At 44.0% G+C, this 21,867-nt stretch overlaps 1 protein-coding gene across 6 annotated transcripts in view; it reads left to right on the forward strand.

The window, feature by feature from the left end:
- Positions 1 to 410: 410 nt before the first annotated feature.
- Positions 411 to 21,867, forward strand: part of LOC126187868 (synaptic vesicle membrane protein VAT-1 homolog) — a 112,642-nt gene continuing 91,185 nt past the window's right edge. The window contains exons 1-6 of one of the 6 annotated variants that reach the window (XM_049929192.1): positions 1,765 to 1,813; positions 2,475 to 2,549; positions 3,407 to 3,598; positions 3,670 to 3,880; positions 7,655 to 7,909; positions 11,583 to 11,827. In XM_049929192.1, coding sequence (XP_049785149.1) covers positions 1,775 to 1,813; positions 2,475 to 2,549; positions 3,407 to 3,598; positions 3,670 to 3,880; positions 7,655 to 7,909; positions 11,583 to 11,827 — 1,017 coding nt within the window. In that variant the 5' untranslated portion in view covers positions 1,765 to 1,774. Of the gene's footprint in view, positions 424 to 1,764; positions 1,814 to 2,474; positions 2,550 to 3,406; positions 3,599 to 3,669; positions 3,881 to 7,654; positions 7,910 to 11,582; positions 11,828 to 21,867 lie in introns of those variants that run through there. The other 5 variants (XM_049929193.1, XM_049929194.1, XM_049929196.1 and 2 more) reach the window with 5 other exon arrangements.

Below are 21,867 nucleotides of genomic sequence, written 5' to 3' on the forward strand. Positions count from 1 at the left end.
TCAGTATCAAAACTGAGCATTATAGCCTGCTATTTCGTGTAGAACTTTCACCCTATTCTGCAATCCTAAAAGCACAAACATATTCATTACAGGATTGCACATGTTATCCCTTTTTGATGATTACAGATACATCCCAGTACACTATGGAAGGTGGATGCAAAAATACAGTAGGAATTCCGTGCTCAGTCACAGCGGAATCGGTCATCTTCTACACGGCCGTTGGGAGCACATAACCAGCTGTACCCTGGGTCACTTCCTCTGCGCTAGAGGGCAGTTGCCTTGTTTTGACAGGAAACTCAGTTTTCCGTCACATGACTGCCCGTCGTCGAATCATCGTAGCCCGGACACGCCCAGTATGCACGATATATAAAGGTACACACGGAAACGTTTTTCTGCAGTTGCGTCTTAGGGCACAGTTCCACTGTAAGTATTATTTTCGATGTACCGTAATGTCTCGGTTGTATTCCGATGGGCTCTTATGAGGGAGTGTATAGGCTAGTCCTTGGAATTTTAAGGTCACTTAAGAAACTGGATTAGTGGTATTTTGGGTTGAAAGTGCGTAAAATGACGAAGTATGGCTATATTTTTACTGTAAACGTTCACTCGTTGTTAATCGTGAAAGTTCTCTAAAATAGGTGTTGAGGTGTAACGGTAAATCGTCAAGGTCATCATTAGAATTGTCCAGCTTTCTGAAATCGTGTTAATACGGTGATTAGACACAAAGTTGTTAAGATTCTCAGACTTTATCAATTGATGCAGAGATACACTTTTTCTGCTAAATTCCTCACGTGCTAAGATAGTTAAATGCAAGGGGCTGGGTTTGAGTTCAGGTTCTGCTCGCAGTGTCTTGTTAGGCAGCTTCCCGATATCATAGCTGTGCAGTGAAAGATTCCGAAATGTGATTATCTCGGTCATGGAAGAATAAACTGGTTGTATTCATATCTGATAACGGAATTTTGCCACACTATTCGTGGCTTCATTTTCCTGACAATTAACGAACCTAAGTCTTCTAAAGGAGAACACTTTCTTCTCCCTAGGCTGCTTTATCCTTTAATTGGAGGACTAGATTGCTACGATCGTGTGGCCATTTTAAAGTGGTACAGAACAATCTTTAGACAGGATATAAAAATTCTACACTCGTACATCATACAAAAGGCCAAAGCATCATTGCAAATTGTGTGCTGCTATGATGTGTTTTAGATTATGAAGGCAACGAATGTTTCACAGGCACCACTTTAAAATTCATGACTCGCACTAGAGATGGAAAACTAGTGAATAGGAATAAAGTAGGTATTTCTCTAACTGAATGAATAACCTAGTTAACAAGATACACTGTGTGTGACTCGTGTATTGGATCATAGTACTGAAATATAGGAAACTGTTTGTCAGACAGGACAACGACCTTCAGCCACAAATCGTCTTGTGTTATTTTTGTCTGGAATCGTTTCGTTTATTTTCAGTTGTAGACTTACGGTTCTGGAGAATATTTATGTACAAATACACAATTCAAACGTGGTGTGCCTTCGGCGGGTGATGCTCTTGCTAATAAGGGACTGCTCAGAACCCGCCTTTACGGCTTTGGGTAGCTAAAATTCAACCCGCTTTCTGGGACAGGGTCCATGGTACATAACCTGTCTAAAACCGTAATTGGTGCAACACACAGCATTGATGCTCACAAGCCATGAGGCTGCAAAGCTCATACGCAGTATGTAATAGATTCTTCACCATTACTTACGCTAACTGGTTTGTTTTTTCTAGGTGATTACCGGGAGCCATGGATCTGCTTCCTCTGCAGTTCACCGCGCCTAGTGTGGTAAGGCACCTTGAATGTAACAATACAGAACGTTCTATTTTCACTTTAAATACTATGCCAGAGAAGATTAATATCGGTTATTTATTGGTGATATTTGTTTCCACAACATTCCGTTGTGGATAATTTAATTTAGCAGCTCCACATGTCGTAGATGGCTTTACGTTGTGTAATGCTGACGTACTAGTCAAAAATCATAGGGTATCTAGACAACGTAAACGGCCATTTAGCTGCTGTTCAAAAGTTCTGGTGTTACATGCCTCTCGAGCCGCCTGCAGCACGTTTATCATTATAGGTGTGGTGGTGTCGAAGGTAGTACGCAGTTTCATACAAACTTCAATAATAGATCTAATGTAGCAATAGGCTACGGTTAAGATTGTGTTGAAGCTGACTTAAATTTCTTAAATGTTTATCTATGGACCTCAGTCTTTTGGTTCGGACAGAATAATCAGTATTAGCTTTGCCGACGCATTTTGAGTTTTATTTTTCATCAGTGGCTGTGTAGAACATACACGATGTGATTCCTTCATAAATGGAGGCGAAACGTCTGATAGAACAAATACCGCCTTCGTTCAGTTGCAGGCGGTTCGAATATAAAAATAATTAATGTATTTAAATTGTTGTTTGCAAATAGTGATATAAGCAAAATGAAAAATGTTGGCAGATTCCTTCAACTGACCTCACACGACCGGTACCGTCAGTCACACTAACAGCGCATGGCAGTATCAGCAGAATAAAGGTAAACCAACGTACCGTATTTCACTTAAATGGTAAAATGTTTCTTCTGCCACATACGAGTTTATGTAATTAGCTGCCTTTCAAGAACCGTAGATACTAAATGGACTCGCTACTCTGCTTCTGAATGAGTTACTGTCTCCTTAAAACGAATAGGAAAAAGCGTAAATCAGCGCTGTAGCAAAATAGTTTGTCCTCAGACGCAATACTTAAATTGTGGCATGATTGGCGACATGTTGTATTAGTAATAACTTGTATGTTTTACAGGGACTTACCACTCGGATACAATACAGCTTCCCTTCTCAACGAGCTGCCATGCTGTTTACCCCAGTTTTATTCAAATGCTGTCCATTCAGACCTCATCACCGTAGCCTCTCACTAACCTTCAAAATGAGAGCCCTCCTGTATCGAAGTGAAATGTGGGCAAGTGTGTGAATTTTCCAACTTTACAACTGTACAGTAAAAAGGAGATAGCGATAGTTGTCTGTTTGCTGCGATGAATGAACTGTAGCTTAATCTGCTTGAAGCACAAACCCAATAACTTCCATCGCCGCTTGCCCGTAATTGCCTTGTATTCAGGCACAGTAAATTACTGAATGTTTCCGAATGTCTTCATAGAAAATGACTCCCAGGAGCTAAGCACGAAACTTTGTCTGCCCACTAAACAGAGTAACAGTATTAACCCTGTTGCCTGCGTATTCTCTTGAGTGATTCTTCCACAAACATATTTGATGCCTCCTAGATGAGGTAGTAGGCTTGTCTACTTCTGCAAGTAACCAGAATTTGAGATCCTGTCACCTCCAAATGCTTCAACGAATGTTTAATCGTGATAGGCTCGAAATATTCATATTCGTGTTGCAGGTAACAGAGGCGCCACTACAGAAAGCTATTTGCGACGACCACGTCGAGGTTGAAGTACATTACTGTGGCCTGAACTTCACAGACCACTACTTGCGGTTGGGTATAATAAGGAACAGACTGTTCCCGGTTATCATGGGCAGTGAATGTTCCGGCATCGTAACACGTGTGGGCAATGCAGTCACCGATCTGCAGGTAAGACACGCTTTTTCCAGCATTTCTGTAATTTTTGGGAGTAAAGCTAATGTTCTGATATTCTGTTACAGGCGGGCCAGAAAGTGCTCTGTCTGCAAATGCAAGGTGGTCTGTTTAGGCATGTTGTCCACGTCCAACGCAAGTACTGCTTTCTGCTGCCGGAAGATATTAGCCTAAAAGATGCCGTCAGTCTTGGTCTAAACTTCGTTGTGGCCCACTTCTGCCTGTATAAATTCGGATGCCTTGCGAACGCGGAGAAAGTATTTATGCAGTCGGTCGCAGGTAAACTTTAATTACGTGATGCAATTTTCACTAGGCTCATTGTCGTATGCTAGTGCATATTTTTATTCCATTTTCGATAACGTATTGTAGCAAGTGTCACTTCCATGTAGCATTTGCGATGGTGTGGCTACGTTTCACCGTGGGGTTTCGGGTTCCGCTAAATAGGTCAGGTGCCCGCTACGCGGGTAGCAAGGGCTGTCTGGCGTGGACTGGGCGGTTGTTCAGGTTCGACAGTCTCGTTTCGACGAGGAGCGACCAAGCAATAGTCGGTATTGTAGTTGTAAATTGTCGTAGCTGTGTTGAAAAAGTATCAGGGCTTTAAGCGCTGATAGAAAGCTCTGAAGCTGAAATTGTTATAGGAACAGAAAGCTTGCTAAAGATGGAGGTAAATTTTGCCGAAATTTTTAGAGGCGCAAACAGTCTTAAGAAATAGTGGATTAAATAAAGTAGGTGGTAGTTTCTCTCTTGGTAGTAGGTATTTCCTGCGAATTTATATGGGTAGAGGTTATCCTCAACAAGTGTACCAAAATAATCGGCTCCTTCTACCGACCCCCAGCTCAGATATACAGTAGCTGAACAGTTCAAAGAAAACTTGAATCTCGTTACAAACAAGTACCCCACTCAAGCAGTTAAAATTGCTGGCGACTTCAATCTGCCCTCGATTTGTTGGCGAAAACACATGTTCGAAGCCGGTAGTAGGCGGAAACTATTTTCCGAAACCGTACTAAATGCTTTCTCTGAGAATTACTTGGCCCAATTATTCCATGGGCTGACACGAATTGTAAACGGTTGCGAAAACACGCTTGGCCTCTTAGCCACAAATAATCCTGATCTATTAGACACCGTCATGACGGACACAGGGATTAGTGGACACAAGGTCATTGTAGCGAGGCTTTAAACCATATCAACCAAAACCACTAAAAATAAACGCAAAATATATCTATTAAATACAGCAGGTAAAAATTCGCTTGATGCCTTCCTAGGAGTGGGTCTCCATTCCTTCTAAGCTAATTATGTAACCGTAGACCAGATATGGCTTAAATTCGAAGATACAGTATCGACAGCAATAGATATTCATATCGCATAAGTTAAGCGACTGGACTGCTACACCGTGGTACACAAAACATGTCTGAACACTGTTGCAGAAGCAACGAAAAAAGCATGCCAAATCCCGAAAAACGCAGAATCCCCAAGACTGGCTGACTTTCACAGAAGCTCGAAATTTAGTGCCGGCGTCAATGCGAGATGCTTTCAATAGTTTCCACAGCGAAACAGTCTCAATATTGTAGGAAACCTAGAGATTCTGGTCGTATGTAAGGTACACCAGTGGCAAAAGTCGCTACTGTCACCGCGCGATAGCGATGGAAATGTTTCGGATGATGGTGCCACTAAAGCGGAGTTACTAAATAGTTTACCGTAATTTCTTCACGAGAGAAGACAAAGTAAATATTCCACAATTCGAAACCAGAACACCTTAGGTGTTGCGAAACAACTCAAATCCCTTAAGGCAAGTCTTCCGGTCCAGACAGTGTACCCAGTCAGGTTTCTTTCACAGTATGCAGACACAATAGCGCCTTTCTTAGCAATCGCATACAACCGCTAACTTGACCAAAAGTCTGTTCCTAAAGACTGGAAAGTAGCACGGGTCACGCCAATATTCAAGAATGGAAATAGGAGTAACCCATTGAATTACAGGCTCTTATCACTGACATAAAATTGCAGTAGGATTCTGGAGCATATACTGTACTCAAAAATTATGAAACACCTTGAAGAAAATGTCTTGATACATAACGAACATGGATTCAGAAAATACCGTTCTTGTGCAACACAGCTAGCTGTTAATACCCATGAAGTAATGACTGCTGTCAACGGATCTGATTTCATACTCGGAGATCTCCAGAAAGCTTTTGATACCGTTCCCCGCAAGCGACTACTAATAAAATTGCGTGCATATGGAGTATCGTCTCAGTTGTGACTGGATTCGTGATTCTCTCTGAGAGGTCACAGTTCGTAGTGACAAACGGTAAATTGAGTAGAACAGAAGTGATATCTGGCGTTCCGTAAGGTAGTGTCGTAGGCCCTCTGCTGTTCCTGATATACATAAATGATCTAGGTGGTAATCTGAGCAGCTCCCTTATACTTTCAGTTAAAAGATAAACCAGAGAGAATCTCTGTATTGTTGCGAAAAGTGACAATTAGCACTAAGCAAAGAAGTCAGAGGTCATCCACATGGGTACTAAAAGAAATCAGATAAATTTCGAGTATACGATAAATCGCACGAATTACCGAGGAATTATAATTACGAGAAACTTAAATTGGAAAGACCACGTAGATAATACTGTGGGAAGGCGAAACAGACTGCGCTTTGTTGGCAGAACACATACAAGATACATTAAACATGTCGTCCCCCCCCCCCCCCCCCTCAACGGGTTGGATTGACGGAGGACATCGAAAAAGTGCACAGAAGGGCAGCCCGATTCGTGTTATCGCGCAACACGGGTGAGCGTCACTGAAATGTTACGCGAAGTGGGGTGGCAGTCTTTGCAATAAAGGCGGTTTTCTTTGCGACGAGATCCATTTACGAAATTCCAATTACCAAATTTCTCTTCCGAATGCGAGAATATTGACAGCCACCTGAACAGGGAGAAATGATCACAAAATAAGAGAAATCGGAGCTCGAGCGGAAAGATTTAGGTGTTCCTGTTTCCCGCGCGCTATTCGAGAGTGGAGTGGTAGAATAGTATGAAAATGATTTGATGAACCCTCTGCCAGGCACTAAGTGTGAATTGGAGTGACCGTGTGGATGGAGACACACCTGCCGTAGCGTAACAGTAGAACGAGACATCCTCGTATGACGGCGAACATAAATGAACGGGGACAGAGGATACAGGTATTCTTTTTCCGTCCTCGTTGACATCACAACAGAAAACTGGACTAGCGACCACGACGAACCTGCCAGGGCACAATACAACTTCTATGTGGGAATTTCACACGTTGTCATGCATTGCGTTCGCCTGCCACCGAAATTTTCATTCCATCCTAACTGGTAGTGTAGTAAACCTACCACCTGTAGCCACCGAGAATTTCAGCTGTAATCTATACGGACAATATATTCATAAACTGCAGCAGTCGTCTGGTAAAAGGACTAGGAACGGCGCATGGCAATAGTTGCTCGGTCACATCAATTAGAGCAAACAGGCTGGTAATGCGAAAATGTTAATCAGTTCACTTACGTGTTGAAAACGTATAGGTCCACCAAATTACAAAAACTGAAAGAACAAGAAAAGGAATATCAAATGGAGACAGTATATCTGGTGTAATTGTCGTTGGGTGGTGAATTAAGACTATTTAAAAGGTTTGTAACTACCGATTCAAGAGCATTTTAGAAAGTGGTAAATCAGACATTAGGGATAACTCAGTCCTTTGGGCAAGGTACGATTATCATGTAAACACACGGCTAAGAAGTTCAATGCTGTTGTCCTCGTATTATTGTCTAGGATTTTAGCTAACTAGCATCCACACATAGATGCGCGGTTACGCGAAAATTGCAAAGAGCTTTTATTTTCCCTATTGCGGTGAGCTGATGTTAACGGTGTGCTTCAAGTAAAATTAGGTGCAGTGGAATTAGGAAACTGCATGTAATATGCGTAGCATTTTTGATAATTCAAATAACGTTAATGACACTGATTGAAAATGCATTACTTTAGCCCACTGGCGCTGAAGTCAGTTTTTAGTATCTTCGTTACTTCGATATAAATTCCCGTCTCATTTCAGGTGGTGTCGGCACGGCACTCATCCAGCTTGCTCAGACCGTGGACGATGTGGAAGTTGCAGGAACAGCTTCAGAATCAAAGCACGAAAAGCTCCGTTCTCTTGGCGTGAAGCGGGTATTTCGTCATGACAACTATGAAACCGAAATATTGCAACATTACCCTGAAGGTGTTGATATCGTGGTAAACACCAATGGTGGAAGCGATCTTGAGAAGTGCCTAAAAATTCTCCAACCTTTCGGAAAGTTGGTACTGCTAGGTAAGTACAAAAGAGAAACATTGCAGTAACAATCGTGTTGCCTTTTGCTCCATGCAGAACAATAGGGCAGTCATTATACCTTGTCAGAATATAATAGCTCACATGCCAGAATGCTTTACTCTCTCCTGGTATGGTGCAGGTCCGTTGTAGAAAAATGCCTTATTTACAGTATCGGTGAAATACTTTCTTGCATTAGTCTTAATTTCATAAATACCACACGTCGCTAGTCCTTATTGTCGTTGAGAGGCCAGTGAACTGCCACTGGTATGACGTTGGGCGTGCTGTAATAGCGATAAACGGCTGTCGATGTAGCCAGAGAGCAGCTTAAATTCCATAAATTAGGACGGAAGCTACGGGGACGGTTTCTCCTTAGACTGGTTTCATGCTATTTGTCTCTCCATCTCTGCGTAGCGTACATCAAGTATCTATGGCCTGTTCGTATTTGTCTTAAATTGCCCCTAATTTATAAATTCCGTACCTTTCGGCTCTGTCGTAGCCGATAAATCCTCGCCTTCCCTTCTGATAAGGGGTTTCCATCGACTTCTTCTACGCTTTTAGGTGCTTCGTGTTTCCTGTCCACTTGCCAACATTCTCAGGCAGTAGCAGATTTCAAACGCCTAAAATTTTTTCCGTACTGACGAAGCTAGCATAATTAGATCCAAAGCTCTTTGACAAAAAGCTTTGTCTAGGCCAGTCGGCGACTAATAACTAGTCAGTCATAATGATAAAGGGGTTTTCAAACAGTAGAAAGTGCTATCAAACTTGATCTTCATCCGCCGAGGATGAAGTAATTAAAATTAACGTATTGTTACAACCCATCGCTTTAGAATAAAACTTCCGTGGAAATTGAAATACCAGAAAGAGTGGTTTAGTTACATCCATTCGGATGTGTCCATATTTATGTAAATAATCAGCCTAAATATGCGAAACAGTGAACGTGTCAAATAGATGACTTTGTTAAGGGCCCTCGTACTAGATAGGAATGGAAATCGTACCCTACTGAGTAGGGCACATACCACCTTGTGAAATAGTTCAAATGTGATAATGTTCATTCGGAAATTGGTTTGTGATAGCGTGACGTACCAACTCGTCTAGAGAAGGGTGCTGTGTACTCTTCAGTTACGACAGTTATAGATAGCGCCGATAAGTCTTCAAAACAGTGTGACGATGGTAACGTAGCCTCCACGGGGCATGTGATGACTTGCTTAACTCAGATATTGTTCACGCGTGGGCTGAAGCGTGATAACTTTACTAAGTAAACCATAAAGTGACTACAGGTCGAAAGTGTTCTGGTGAATAGTCGACGGCAACAAGAATAGTCTGACCAATATAGAAAGATGGTGGTCCAATGGCCGTGGAAAGCAGTGTGAACCTTCCTCAGCCTGTTCTAAATTAGTGAAGTACGTGATAGATGCTGCTACCGTGTCCGCTGGCATTCATTTACTCCTACTGCAGCAATAATACGCTGGAGCCATCGTGCCCAATGTGCGGCACCCACTCCCCAATAATTGGGGAAGCGTTCTGATACTGATAAACCAGGACTGTGCCGGTACGAAGTAGTGTCCAGATCATGCCCCAATCCAGGACAAGGCTGTCACATTTGGCGTGATACGTGGAAGGCGTTGCTGAAGATAAATGCAGATCTGTTCAACTGGCTAGTTCGTCCTTCTGGCCTGATTCTCGAGGAATGTTTTGGATCCGTTGAGATCCATATGTTTGCAGACTCTTTGCAGGATCTAGGTGTTCAACACGTAACTAGTTCAAAGTTAATTTGCAGTCAGAAAAAACTACCTGCAAAGCTAGTGTGCAGATACCCATTATTCAATGAGTAGATGCGTTCGGTTGAACTACGTAACTCAATGTAACATATTCAAGGAACACCTATATTCTGCTAGCAGTCTTACTGTGTGTGGCGGAGGGCACTAAATTTATCGTTTGGCTGTCGTAGCCGCGAATGATTAGTGAGAAGCAGCATGGCTGGTAAGCCTGTGTGGACGCGACTATCTAATTTTACATTCATAATTTTCAGCGAGACACATTAGGAAGCAGTATATTGGTTGACGCTTTCAAAAGCGTTCGCCCTCTAAATCTGCACAAGAAATATTTTATCCTGCAGCATCTGCCACCGGAGTTGACTGAGAATCTGATGGCTTCGTTTTACATGAACCTGCAAAGAAATGCTATGTTTTCCTTCTGACTTTCTCTTTACTCTTCCAGGCGTATAAGGTATGGGTCAGACCTAATCACTGAAGTATTGGTTGACTAGGCCTTCAGGAAATACAATTCACTTCGAATTATTCGGGAGAATTGAAGCTTTTATTTCGGACATAAAGCCTTGATTACTAAAATTTCCGAACAAGAGCTCGGCCGAAGTGGCGCAGGACGACTGTTCAAACCCCCGTCCGGCCATCCTGATACAGGTTCTCCATTTCCCTAAACCGCTTCAGGCAAATGCCGGGATGGTACCTTCGAAAGGTCACGCCCCCCCTCTTTCCCATCCTTCCGTTATCCGGTGGGACATAACCCTCACTGCTTGGCCCACTCCTCCCGAGCCAACCAAGAACTCGGCAACCCTTCTCCCAAAGACTGGTTAACCCTTTGAGTACCAGTGGTTTCCGCCTGATCACCGTCTTTCGTAGTACCAGTGGTTTCAGAGTGAAACAGCCGATGCTGTTGTACGAGACAGCTAAAGGCACAACGAAATATGTTTCCGAACGCAGTACATCGTAGCAGTCACAGCATTCAGAGATAGAGGGCGCGAATATTTCGCTATGCGACAGCAACATTGTCGTTTCTTGTGATCATCCTGAGGTCGACATGGAATGGAAGTACGTCTAAAATTGCTATAATGAAAAAATGAGTACGTACTAATTCTTTGATTCTGAAATGAAACCTCTGGAGTAGCAAGCAATTTGGATGAAATACTAACAGATTTTAGATCCATTTCTGCTTATTCAGGACTATGATCTGCTTAAAGCGTCTTCATGGCAGTAACGAGATGTGGAATTGTGTAAGCAAAATGCGAATTTGGTTTGAAATATATCCTGTAAAATGCTGGGTGACTGACCAGTCAGTGGTTCATCCAAGTGTCTGTTCACGTTTCGTAGTTCCTTCTTGTATGCGATGTTACCGATTCCAAAAAGTACTTTATGAAAACTCTTTTCTGCATTGTTGAGATCGGAAAGTTGAAGGAAAAAAAAACGTACAAAAAGAGATCAACCTCATAAACTGGAAAACGAATTAGTTTGGAGCATGAATTGAAGTACTGACAAGATTAATCGGCACGTTTCCCTTTCACTAGTTGGTCGCTAGGACCGAGCGAAATTAATAACGGTTGGCCTGCCCTTCATCCCTACTGTCCTTCTAAGAGTATGTGCAAGGATTCTTTCCGTTGCTTCGGCAACTTGGTGGGAACTAGTTGTTTGTAGCCCCGTGTCTGACTTTGCTGCATCATCTCCGGCCTGATAAGTTGCAAGCGTGCGCTGTTCCTCAAAAGTTGGGCGTGCTAGGAGTGCAGGTATTCATGAACGGCCCTAATCCTGTACTCCACTTGTTGCTAAACAGTTCTCTTACACAAATAGTTGGTGGCTTAGAAGGGTTAGTAGTCGAATCCGTTGTATCAGCTGTTTGCCGTGTGCTTTTCTAGCATAATTTGTTAATGAAATTTTTTCAGGGTCGAACAGCACAGCTACATACTCAAAATATACATCATGGGCGCTAATGCGACCTAAATGGGATAGCGGATCGGTGTCCTCTGCGGGTGTAGTTAGTAAAAACTACTGCATAGCAGGAGTGAACATTGGCGTATGGTTAAACCTTCATCCGGAGGCAGTGCAGCGATCTCTAAATGAAATATTTAAGCTGTATTCCAGTGCCAAAATACAGCCCTGTATTCACGCTGTTCTGCCCTTCGAAGATGTGAGTACGCTGTGCTAAGTATCTATAAACTTCATAGAAAAGTCTCCTCTGTAACACTTGGATACTTGCAGGTGGCTGAAGGCATAACGCAACTATGCAGACGCGAGAACTTCGGGAAAGTGATTCTGGAGGTCAAGCAGAAGGCGGCAGACGCACCAGCTGCGCAAGTTCAAACTGCGGTAGAGCCACAGCCAGCAGCAGTAGAGGAGGCAAAAGAAGCTGACCCAGAAGTGCAGAAGGAAGACTCCGCGTCTCCTGCGGAACCAACGGTGGTCGAACCCCCTCATCTGGAACAAGCAGAAGAGACTGTCGCAGAGGATACGACTGATGTCAGCGCTCCTTGATTCGGCGCTGCTGGGAATTTCAGGCTATATGGTGCCGTCAGTACAAATACTTCAGCTAAAATTTTATGGTTTTAATGGCTCTCCGTGGTGAAACTTTTAACAGTAGCAATTACATATCTGGTGCTGTAAATTTACAAAGCCAAATGGCATTTTTAATGAAGTTAAATAATAAACAAAAATTGAGCAGCGAGTTACTCATTCAATGTGTGAAACACCCCACCCCACAAACCTCTCAGGTACTGAACACGACGTACAGATCTGTACCGGTTCTCCGAAGGTAAAACATGTCAAACTTAAGGCAAAGTAAATTTAACCTGTAAAGCTAGACCAGTGTGTGTACAGTTCAGCCACCTTGAGTGTGCAAGATAGGTAAGAGAAAGACACCATACGAATGCTGGGTACTTCAGAATTTTCAAATCTTGTTCGGGGTGATAAAACCACGTAGATTATCCTACTTCCCTTTGTCCAACTACATCCATTTCCGTGTCTTCTCCATCTTCCGGACATTTTTCTGCGATACCGCAAGATTTTGTCAGATTACTTTCTTGGTGGACTGAACGTTGCACATGACAAACGTTAAAGAATATCAGTTGTTGAAAGATGTAGTTTACTTTTAAAAAAATCAAAGAGAATGATTCACGCCTTGCGTAGCATCTTTCAATCTTTCCTGTACAGTAATATAGGGGTGTCACACTTTCATGAGAACAGAGCGCAATTTTTGGCAATTAGTCTGACAATTATAGCCCGCATCTCGTGGTCGTGCGGTAGCGTTCTCGCTTCCCGTTCCCGGGTTCGCTTCCCGTTCCCGGGTTCGATTCCCGGCGGGGTCAGGGATTTTGTCTGCCTCGTGATGGCTGGGTGTTGTGTGCTGTCCTTAGGTTGGTTATGTTTAAGTAGTTCTAAGTTCTAGGGGACTGATGACCATAGATGTTAAGTCCCATAGTGCTCAGAGCCAATCTGACAATTAGAAAGTAGTATATTCTTCTGCAACGTAATTTTTCACAGTAATTTCAGGCCGCGCAGTCTATAATTGGAAGTTCATTGGAGTGGCACCTACTTCCTCGTAGATTCATTAAATTATCTGAAGAAAGTCCGAGAATATAAGCTAAAATGATTATTTGTAAGCGAAAATATTTACCGTTACTGCATAAAATAAGTAAACCTTGATTTCCTACCTCATATTCTCAATTTTTCACTTTGTTTACTTGTGTAATCAAAACCTCAAGCTGATAGGTATTAAGGCTCTTGCAGCTTTATTCGTGTTCATATAGTACTATCAGTAATGCTGTCCCACTTAGTGTGTCTGGCATTTGAACTGAAGGCTCTACGTCGTATCCTATTCTTGAACATCTTCCTTCATCTGTTGCTTCTCTTCCAACCATTCGACATTCCAGTTATCTTCTACCCATTCCTCTCTTTCCTTCCAGTTTCCCTTGATAAATAAGATTGTGTGGACATCTACCTTGATGCCAGTTTGCAGACTCAGCCAAGATGGATACTGGCACTATCATTTGTACCGGCAGTACAAGGCATGCGGGAGTACAACGCATTCAGGTTTACTTCCGCTTAATTTCACTAGAAATAAACAGAAAAGACCTCTGGAGTCGAAAAGTAAGACTACATGACGTGTAGCAACGGGCTGTAGTGGCCACAAGAGGTTAGGTCTTCAATTAGCGTCGTGACGCTCGTTCGGAGTAGGACGATAGAGGTCGAAAGACATAATCAAAACGTCCATCGGCTAGAACAGTTGAGAGCTGAAGTGTCTTTGAAGATGTAACACGTAATTTTATTTTCTCTTGCTACGACAGTCTTTCCCATAAATGTTAGCATGCCATACATCTCCTTTTTCTTTTAATGACACAGGTTTTCGAAGGGTTATACGGTACATCGTGCCCGACCAAATTCACTTTGGTATATTTCACAATAAATTATGCTTCAGGTTAATTTTCGTTACTGTCTAGCCATTCAGTTTCTTACAGCCTTGAAATTATTTTGAGCCATAAGGAACTACACATAAAGCAAATCTTTATTAAATCTCTTCATATTACTTTATACATGATAAACCTCATACTTCCGTTCTGAAGGCCTCGTTTCCCTGTGCTATCTATCATTTTTGCAGGAAAACTTCAATGCGAAGTGTTTCCGAAATGAGTGTAGTTTCCTTTTCAAATTTGTATACCTGTACGGTTAACGTTATTGTGATCTCATATAAGCATTCAAAATATTTTCTTCTTCCATGAAGATGAGATGCTAGGACACCTTATCCGCACATGTAATAGTCCACCCCAACATTCGTTCCGCCCATGTAATAATCCACCCCAACATTCGTTCCGCCCATGTTTGAGCCACAAGTCCTTCCCCCAGGGTGTTAAGAAAATGGAGTATTGTACCAACCTTGTATCTGGAGTCGGCATTCGGTTATTGGTTGCAATTCCACTAATAACCCGTTATCGCCACATGACTTCCGTATCCGTCCAGGCTGCGGCAAGTAACGGCAGCGAAAACAGCAAACATTAACTGCGAGGTGTCCTCCACCGACCGTCGCATGTGACGCGCCAACTGTCCCCATAGCCACTAACCCGGATCTCAACAAATGTCTGCAGTAACCGTGCTTCGATACAGGTGATCTCGTAGCTCGTTACAAAGGGGTGGAACAGGCTGCCGAGTCTTGGAGCGCTGCGCGGATACGTGGTAGCGGATCGCTGCTGCTGTAAAGGAAGTCTGATACTTCGATATCATGTGACCTAGTTGGACTTTGTCAAGTCTTAAGTACAATTCTCCACTAGAATAATAAAGCTTACTTTAATGAATAGTAATACTTAATACGCTTGTATGACTAAATAAGTCTGATAAAGTAATGCTGCCTTGATATCAGTGGACAGAGCAACTGTCAATATAAATACAAAATAGTATCTGTAAAAGCTGCTCCTGCTTCCCCAAAACGATTCTGGTAAACACACTTCCCCTGAATAACGCTTATATAACACACAATCAAAATGGCATTCATGTAATTATCTAGACAAGTTATTCTTGTATTGACTACATGGTGGTGTCACAATGGGCTTTCTTGTGTAAAATTAAGAGTGTTTTAGCTCCTTTAAACACGTTAAACCTATTGGCCTCTGTACAGTTCGTTTTTTTTTTTTTTTTTTTTTTTTTTTTTTTTTTTGTACAAAGTGATTTAACAGTCAAATAACCAAGTGCCATGAAAACTGAGACTTTTATTTTCGCAACCAGTTTCGGCGATTCCGTGTGCCATTTTCAGGCCGCATACGCACCACATTTATACATGAGTTTCTGGAAGTCGTGAGGTTGTACGAGGTGCATTCAAGTTCTAAGGCCTCCGATTTTTTTTCTCTGGACTGGAAAGAGATAGAAACATGCGCGTTGTTTTAAAATGAGGCCGCGTTCATTGTCAATACGTCCCAGAATTGGCAGCACCGTAGGGCAGATGGAATTTTACCGCCAGCGGCGAGAATGAGAACTGTTTTAAATACTTAAAATGGCAACGTTTTCCTTACTTTAACAGCGTGCAATCATTCGTTTTCTGAATTTGCGTGGTGTCAAACCAATTGAAATTCATCGACAATTGGAGACATGTGGTGATGGAGTTATGGATGTGGCTGGCTGCGGTGGTCTAGAGGTTCTAGCGTTGCAGTCCGGAACCGCGGGACTGCTACGGTCGCAGGTTCGAATTCTGCCTCGGGCATGGGTGTGTGTGATGTCCTTAGGTTAGTTAGGTTTAAGTAGTTCTACGTTCTAGGGGACTTATGACCTAAGATGTTGAGTCCCATAGTGCTCAGAGCCATTTGAACCATTTTTTTTAGTTATGGATGTGTCGAAAGTGCGTTCGTGGGTGCGACAGTTTAATGAAGGCAGAACATCTTGTGCAAACAAACCGAAACAACCTCAGGCTCGCACAAGCCAGTCTGACGACATGATCGAGAAAGTGGAGAGAATTGTTTTGGGGGATCGCCGAATGACTGTTGAACAGATCACCTCCAGAGTTGGCATTTCTGTGGGTTCTGTGCACACAATCCTGCATGACGACCTGAAAATGCGAAAAGTGTCATCCAGGTGGGTGCCACGAATGCTGACGGAAGACCACATGGCTGCCTATGTGGCATGTTGCCAAGCAATGTTGACGTGCAACGACAGCATGAATGGGACTTTCTTTTCGTCGGTTGTGACAGTGGATGAGACGTGGATGCCATTTTTCAATCCAGAAACAAAGCGCCAGTCAGCTCAATGGAAGCACACAGATTCACCGCCACCAAAAAAATTTCGGGTAACCGCCAGTCGCCAGTGCTGAAAAAATGGTGTCCATGTTCTGGGACAGCGAGGGCGTAATCCTTACCCATTGCGTTCCAAAGGGCACTACGGTAACAGGTGCATCCTACGAAAATGTTTTGAAGAACAAATTCCTTCCTGCACTGCAACAAAAACTTCCGGGAAGGGCTGCGCGTGTGCTATTTCACCAAGACAACGCACCCGCACATCGAGCTAACGTTACGCAACAGTTTCTTCGTGATAACTTTGAAGTGATTCGTCATGCTCCCTACTCACCTGACCTGACCTGGCTCCTAGTGACTTTTGGCTTTTTCCAACAATGAAAGACACTCTCCGCGGCCGCACATTCACCAGCCGTGCTGCTGTTGTCTCAGCGATTTTCCAGTCGTCAAAACAGACTCCTAAAGAAGCCTTCGCCGCTGCCATGGAATCATGGCGTCAGCGTTGTGAAAAATGTGTACGTCTGCAGGGCGATTACGTCGAGAAGTAACGCCAGTTTCATCGATTTCGGGTGAGTAGCTAATTAGAAAAAAAATAGGAGGCCTTAGAACTTGAATGCACCTTGTATTTCAGGTGCTCCCTACGAAGAGTTGTCAAGTCTTCCAAGGAAGCATTTGAAATATGAAGTCAAGGTTGCTAGAAACTGTTGCATAAATGAGGTGCATATGCGGCCAGAAGATGACACACTGAATTGTGATATTTTAATAACTTTTCAAATTGCGCTGCTATTTGGCCGGCCGTGGTGGCCGAGCGGTTGTTGGCGCTTCAGTCCGGAACCACGCGACTGCTACGATCGCAGGTTCGAATCCCGCTTCGGGCATGATGTGTGTGATATCCTTAGGTTAGCCAGGTTTAAGTAGTTCTAAGTTCTAGGGGACTGATGACCTCAGATGTTAAGTCCCATAGTGCTCAGAGCCATTTGAACTTTTTTTGCTGTTTGGCGTTTTTCCTTGTTAAGTTATTTGACAAACCGATGTCCTACGTCCACAATGGATCAGGAGAGATCGTGTAAAGTAATGACTACGAAAGATTACCTTTTTAGGTATTGAATCGTGTCAGTCAATTTTTGTTAATGTTGACTTGAAATCTTATCTTCATAAAACAAATTGAAATCGCATAGTTACAGATGGGCGTTGAAGTAAATATTCCACTTACTAATTTGGTGTCAAGTTAAATTACGCTGGAACAAAACATTCCACCCAGAGAAATTTCTGAATTGGAGAATGAAATCGAATATATGATGGGCGTTCAATGTAATCCAATGGTTTTCTGAAAGCAGGTTGCTTTTATTCAGGATTCAAACACACCATGTTATTCCCAATCTTTTGACTACAAAAACATATGTTTCAACGTAGTCTCCGTTCAGTGTGGCAGCATTATGCCACCTTACTGCAGGGCTTGTATGCTGGTGTCGACGTCGAAGCCAACGTCTTGCTGCATCAATCACGTCCCTGTCATCCACATACTACTTTCCACAGGTTGCATCGTTCATTGGGCGGGACAGATGTAAGTCGGAAGGTGTGTGATTCGGCCTGAAGGATGAAGGGGGTGGGGGTGAGAAAGAACAGTCCAATGAAGTTTTGTGAACTGTTCTGGGCTGCGCAAAACTGTGAGGCATTGCATTGTCATCGGAAAGATAGTTTGCATTTTTTGTGGCGACAAACACGATGAAGCTGTTTCTTCAATTTCCTGAGTGTAGCACAATAAACTTGAGTCGATAGTTGCAGCATAGAGAACAACTTCTTTAGTCCCCCGAGACCGTCGCCATGATTTTACCAGCTGAGGCAGCAGCTTCAACATTTTTTTCGGAGAAGACGTGCTTTGGCACCACTGAACTGACTGCCATATTTGTTTTCCTGTTTGAGCTGTAGAACCCGTTTCATCGTCTGTGACGATGTTCGACAAAAACTGTCACGGCCAGCCTCGTAATGTCTAAGTAATTCCACACAGATGGTCCTCCATTGCTAGGCGGCAAGGAACCCAATGAGCTCAACCTTAGAGTACCCAAACTGGTGGAAGAGTGTCAGTACCAATAGAGACGTCCAGTTAAGTAGGGAGACGTTTGATCGTGGTGAGATATCTCGAACGAGTGTGTACACACGTTCCAGAATTTTAGTGGTCACAGCTATGTGCGGCCAGACGGTTTGCGAGAAATCAGACAAGTTTGCGCGACGTTGTTGCGATGACAGAACCCTCGCACGACTCAAATAGAGATGGGGCCGCTCCACGCCCGAACCAACGTGGTGACCAGACCAAAAGTTCTACTGTCATCTCCGTCAACATATTAGTTATCTAGTAAGTGGATCACAGGATGCTAGGCTGTGATGTTATCCGTGCGTCTGGGTAAGACTACGGATTAACACGGTCCATCAGGTGATAGTGGACGAAACGCGAGTGAGGGTAGCAATTTGAAGAGATGCGAGATCGGCCATAGGTCATCTCACTGTGTGGGATATGTGTGGAGCTTGTCTGCATGCAGTGTACGGTACGGCTTCCCTGCGTGGTGCCAGTTATTCGGCAGTGTGTTCCAGCTGGATATCCAGTAATGGCGTCTGATTAACAGGGGCTCACCTCTACCGTTGTTTGCGTGTGCCTGGCCACAGATGTTAGGTCCTTACAAGTATGTCTTTTGGTGCTTTATGTTTCCATCTATGGTCGTGGTCGTAGTTCCCCAGATTCAGAATAAACGGGTTCTGCGAATGTCTTGAGTTTGTGTATAGTCTTGTGGTGAGTTTTTGGATTACCTCTGTGAGAGTCTCGAGTCGGTATTCCCGGTGAAGGTCCGCGATGCGTGTGTATCGTGGAACATTGCTTATGATTTTGATTACTTTGTTTTCTATGAGCTGTAGACGGGGCAGGCGTGTAGGCGCAGCGTATCCCCAGACATGAGCTGCGTACGTCATCAGGGGTCGAATAAGTGTTATGTACATGGACCTCGACACCCTTCTGTTCAGTGTGTTACGCCTGTTGAACATAGGGTAGAGCTGTTTGAACCTCGCGCTTGCTCGGTTGGTCGTGTGTTGTATGTGCCCCCCCCCCCCCCCCCCCAGAGTAATTTCCGGTCCAGCCAGACACTGAGGTATTTGACTTTCTCACGGAAACGTATTGGGCGTGCATGTAGAGTTACTAGTCTGCAGTATCGGTGTTTGCGCAGTTGCTTCGATCTTCCACTGAACAGAACGGCTTCGCACTTGTCGACGTTTACTCTAACACCCCATTTCTCCAACCAAGGCTCAGCCACTCTGGGCGCAGTCTGTAAGCGTGACGTAATGTTTGATGGTTTCCAATCTTGCGCGAGGACGGCTGTGTCATCCGCGTAGATTGCCATCGTTGTGTTGTGTGTGGTTTGGAGATCGTTTATGTAGAGGTTAAACAGTAGGGGCCCTACGATGCTTCCCCTGGGTACTCCCGCGTGTATGCCGTGTCGTGTTGATTGTTTTCCCTGCACGTCAGTGTTGAAACTCCTGTCTGTGAGGTATGAGTGTATTAGACGCACCAGCCCGTCGGGGAATCCCGCGTCGCTCAGTTTGCGAATGAGGCCGTTGTGCCATAGACGGTCGAAAGCCTTTTCGATGTCCAGGAACACCGCCCCTGTTGCTTTGTTTGTGTTGAAGCCATGTGTTATATGTTCAACGACCCGTAAGAGTTGTTGTGTTGTGGAGTGGTGATTCCTGAAGCCGAATTGCTCCGGTCTCAGGATGTAATTTGTTATGCAGTGCCTAGTGATGCGTTTGAGAATCACCTTCTCAACAATCTTACTGAGCGAGCTCAGAAGGCTGATGCGTTGGTAATTTTGTGGGAGGCTGTGGTCTCTTACCGGCTTCCTGAACATGAGGACCTTGGCCGTCTTCCAAAAGGCGGGAAAGTGTTGGTGTTTTAGTATGGCATTCGTTATGTGTATTAGGTATTCAGTAGCTTTATCCGTGAACTCCTGGAGGACACGGTTTGAATGCCATCATGACCAGGGGCTTTCCTAGCAGCGGAAGGCATTATAGCCCAGGAGACTTCGGCTGTGCTAGCATGTCGAATGTCGTCGCGCGATGGTTGGACTAAAATGCATGTAACCTCCTGGTCAGTAGCAAGTGTGAACACTGGCTCTGACTGTACCAGGTTCGGTGTGAATGACGCTGCGAGTGTGCGGGACATTAGTTCTGCTTTCTCTTCCGCTGAGTATGCAGGTGCGTCAGGCCCTTGAAGCGTTGGGGTATATATTTTCTCCCTGGTGAAGTGTCGGGCTAGTTGCCACGCGCCAGGTCGCGCGGTGTCCAGCCCTTCGAGTTTTTGGTTCCACTGTTGTGTTCTATGTGCTTGTATTTTACCGTGTATGATGCCCTGTAGCCTGTTAATGTGCCGTTTGAAGTACTGACGCCTGGTACGCTGCCATTGTCTCCTGAGGAGATTCCTCGCTGAGATTAGGCCCAGGATTTCCTGGGGCAGGGCCGCACTGCGTTGTTGTGAGGTGCGATCAGGTATCGTGACTGCCATTGCGTCCTGGACGGCGTTAGTGAGGGTTTCTACTGCCTCGTCAATTTTTGCTGTTTCATTAATTTCATGTATGGGTGGGATGTGGCTATCGAGCGTTTCCTAGAACAATGTCCAATTCGCACGCCCGTAGTCCAGCATCCTGCGTTGTTCCATGTGCTGCAGTGTTTCCTCAATGTATAGTATTACAGGTTGGTGGTTTGAGGGCAGATCGTTTTCAACGGCAACGTTGAGTGTCGATGTAATGCCCTTGATGAGTGCCATGTTTAACACGTCTGACCTGTGTCCCCTCTGATAGGGAATGTGCGTCGGTTCAGTCGGCGCTAGTATAATCAACTCTTCATACTTTTAACTGCCAGGTCTCCATAGACATTCTGCAAGAGCCACTGAATACCTGCGATGCTATGATTTTCTGTCAAAATACAGTCAGTGGCAGCTCTGTCTGGAACACACCTCAGTTAAAGACGCAGTTTTGAGGGCGTCGTATAGTGCCGTCACCTATCCAAACTTGACGCTATAGGGACTGAAGCGGGAACATTTCACGATGTCCAACAACATTCAGCATTTTTGGACCGAAAATGGCCGAGGGAAAAAAAGTGTTGCATTCTTTATTGAAAGCCCGTTGTATTTGGATCCATTATTACTGTTCTGATCTGATTCGGCTTCACTGTTCTTTACTGGCATTTATCTTAATATAAAGTCTGCTGCGTAAATTTCTGTTCCAATGTTAACAGACCCTGATGCGCCGAAAACAACGGGTGCCACCAGAGAAGTTAACAGCTTCCTCACCACCTCCAGCTATCGGAGGAGCTGTTGATCACTTATTCTGTAGTCAACAGGAAGCTGCTAAGATGACCATGAGTAGTCGCGAAAATGAGCAAATTAATTTTAAAAGAGCTGTCAATTACCACTGCCGCTCAGGGT

The sequence above is a fragment of the Schistocerca cancellata genome, chromosome 5 (assembly GCF_023864275.1).
Source record: "Schistocerca cancellata isolate TAMUIC-IGC-003103 chromosome 5, iqSchCanc2.1, whole genome shotgun sequence".
NCBI lineage: Eukaryota > Metazoa > Arthropoda > Insecta > Orthoptera > Acrididae > Schistocerca > Schistocerca cancellata.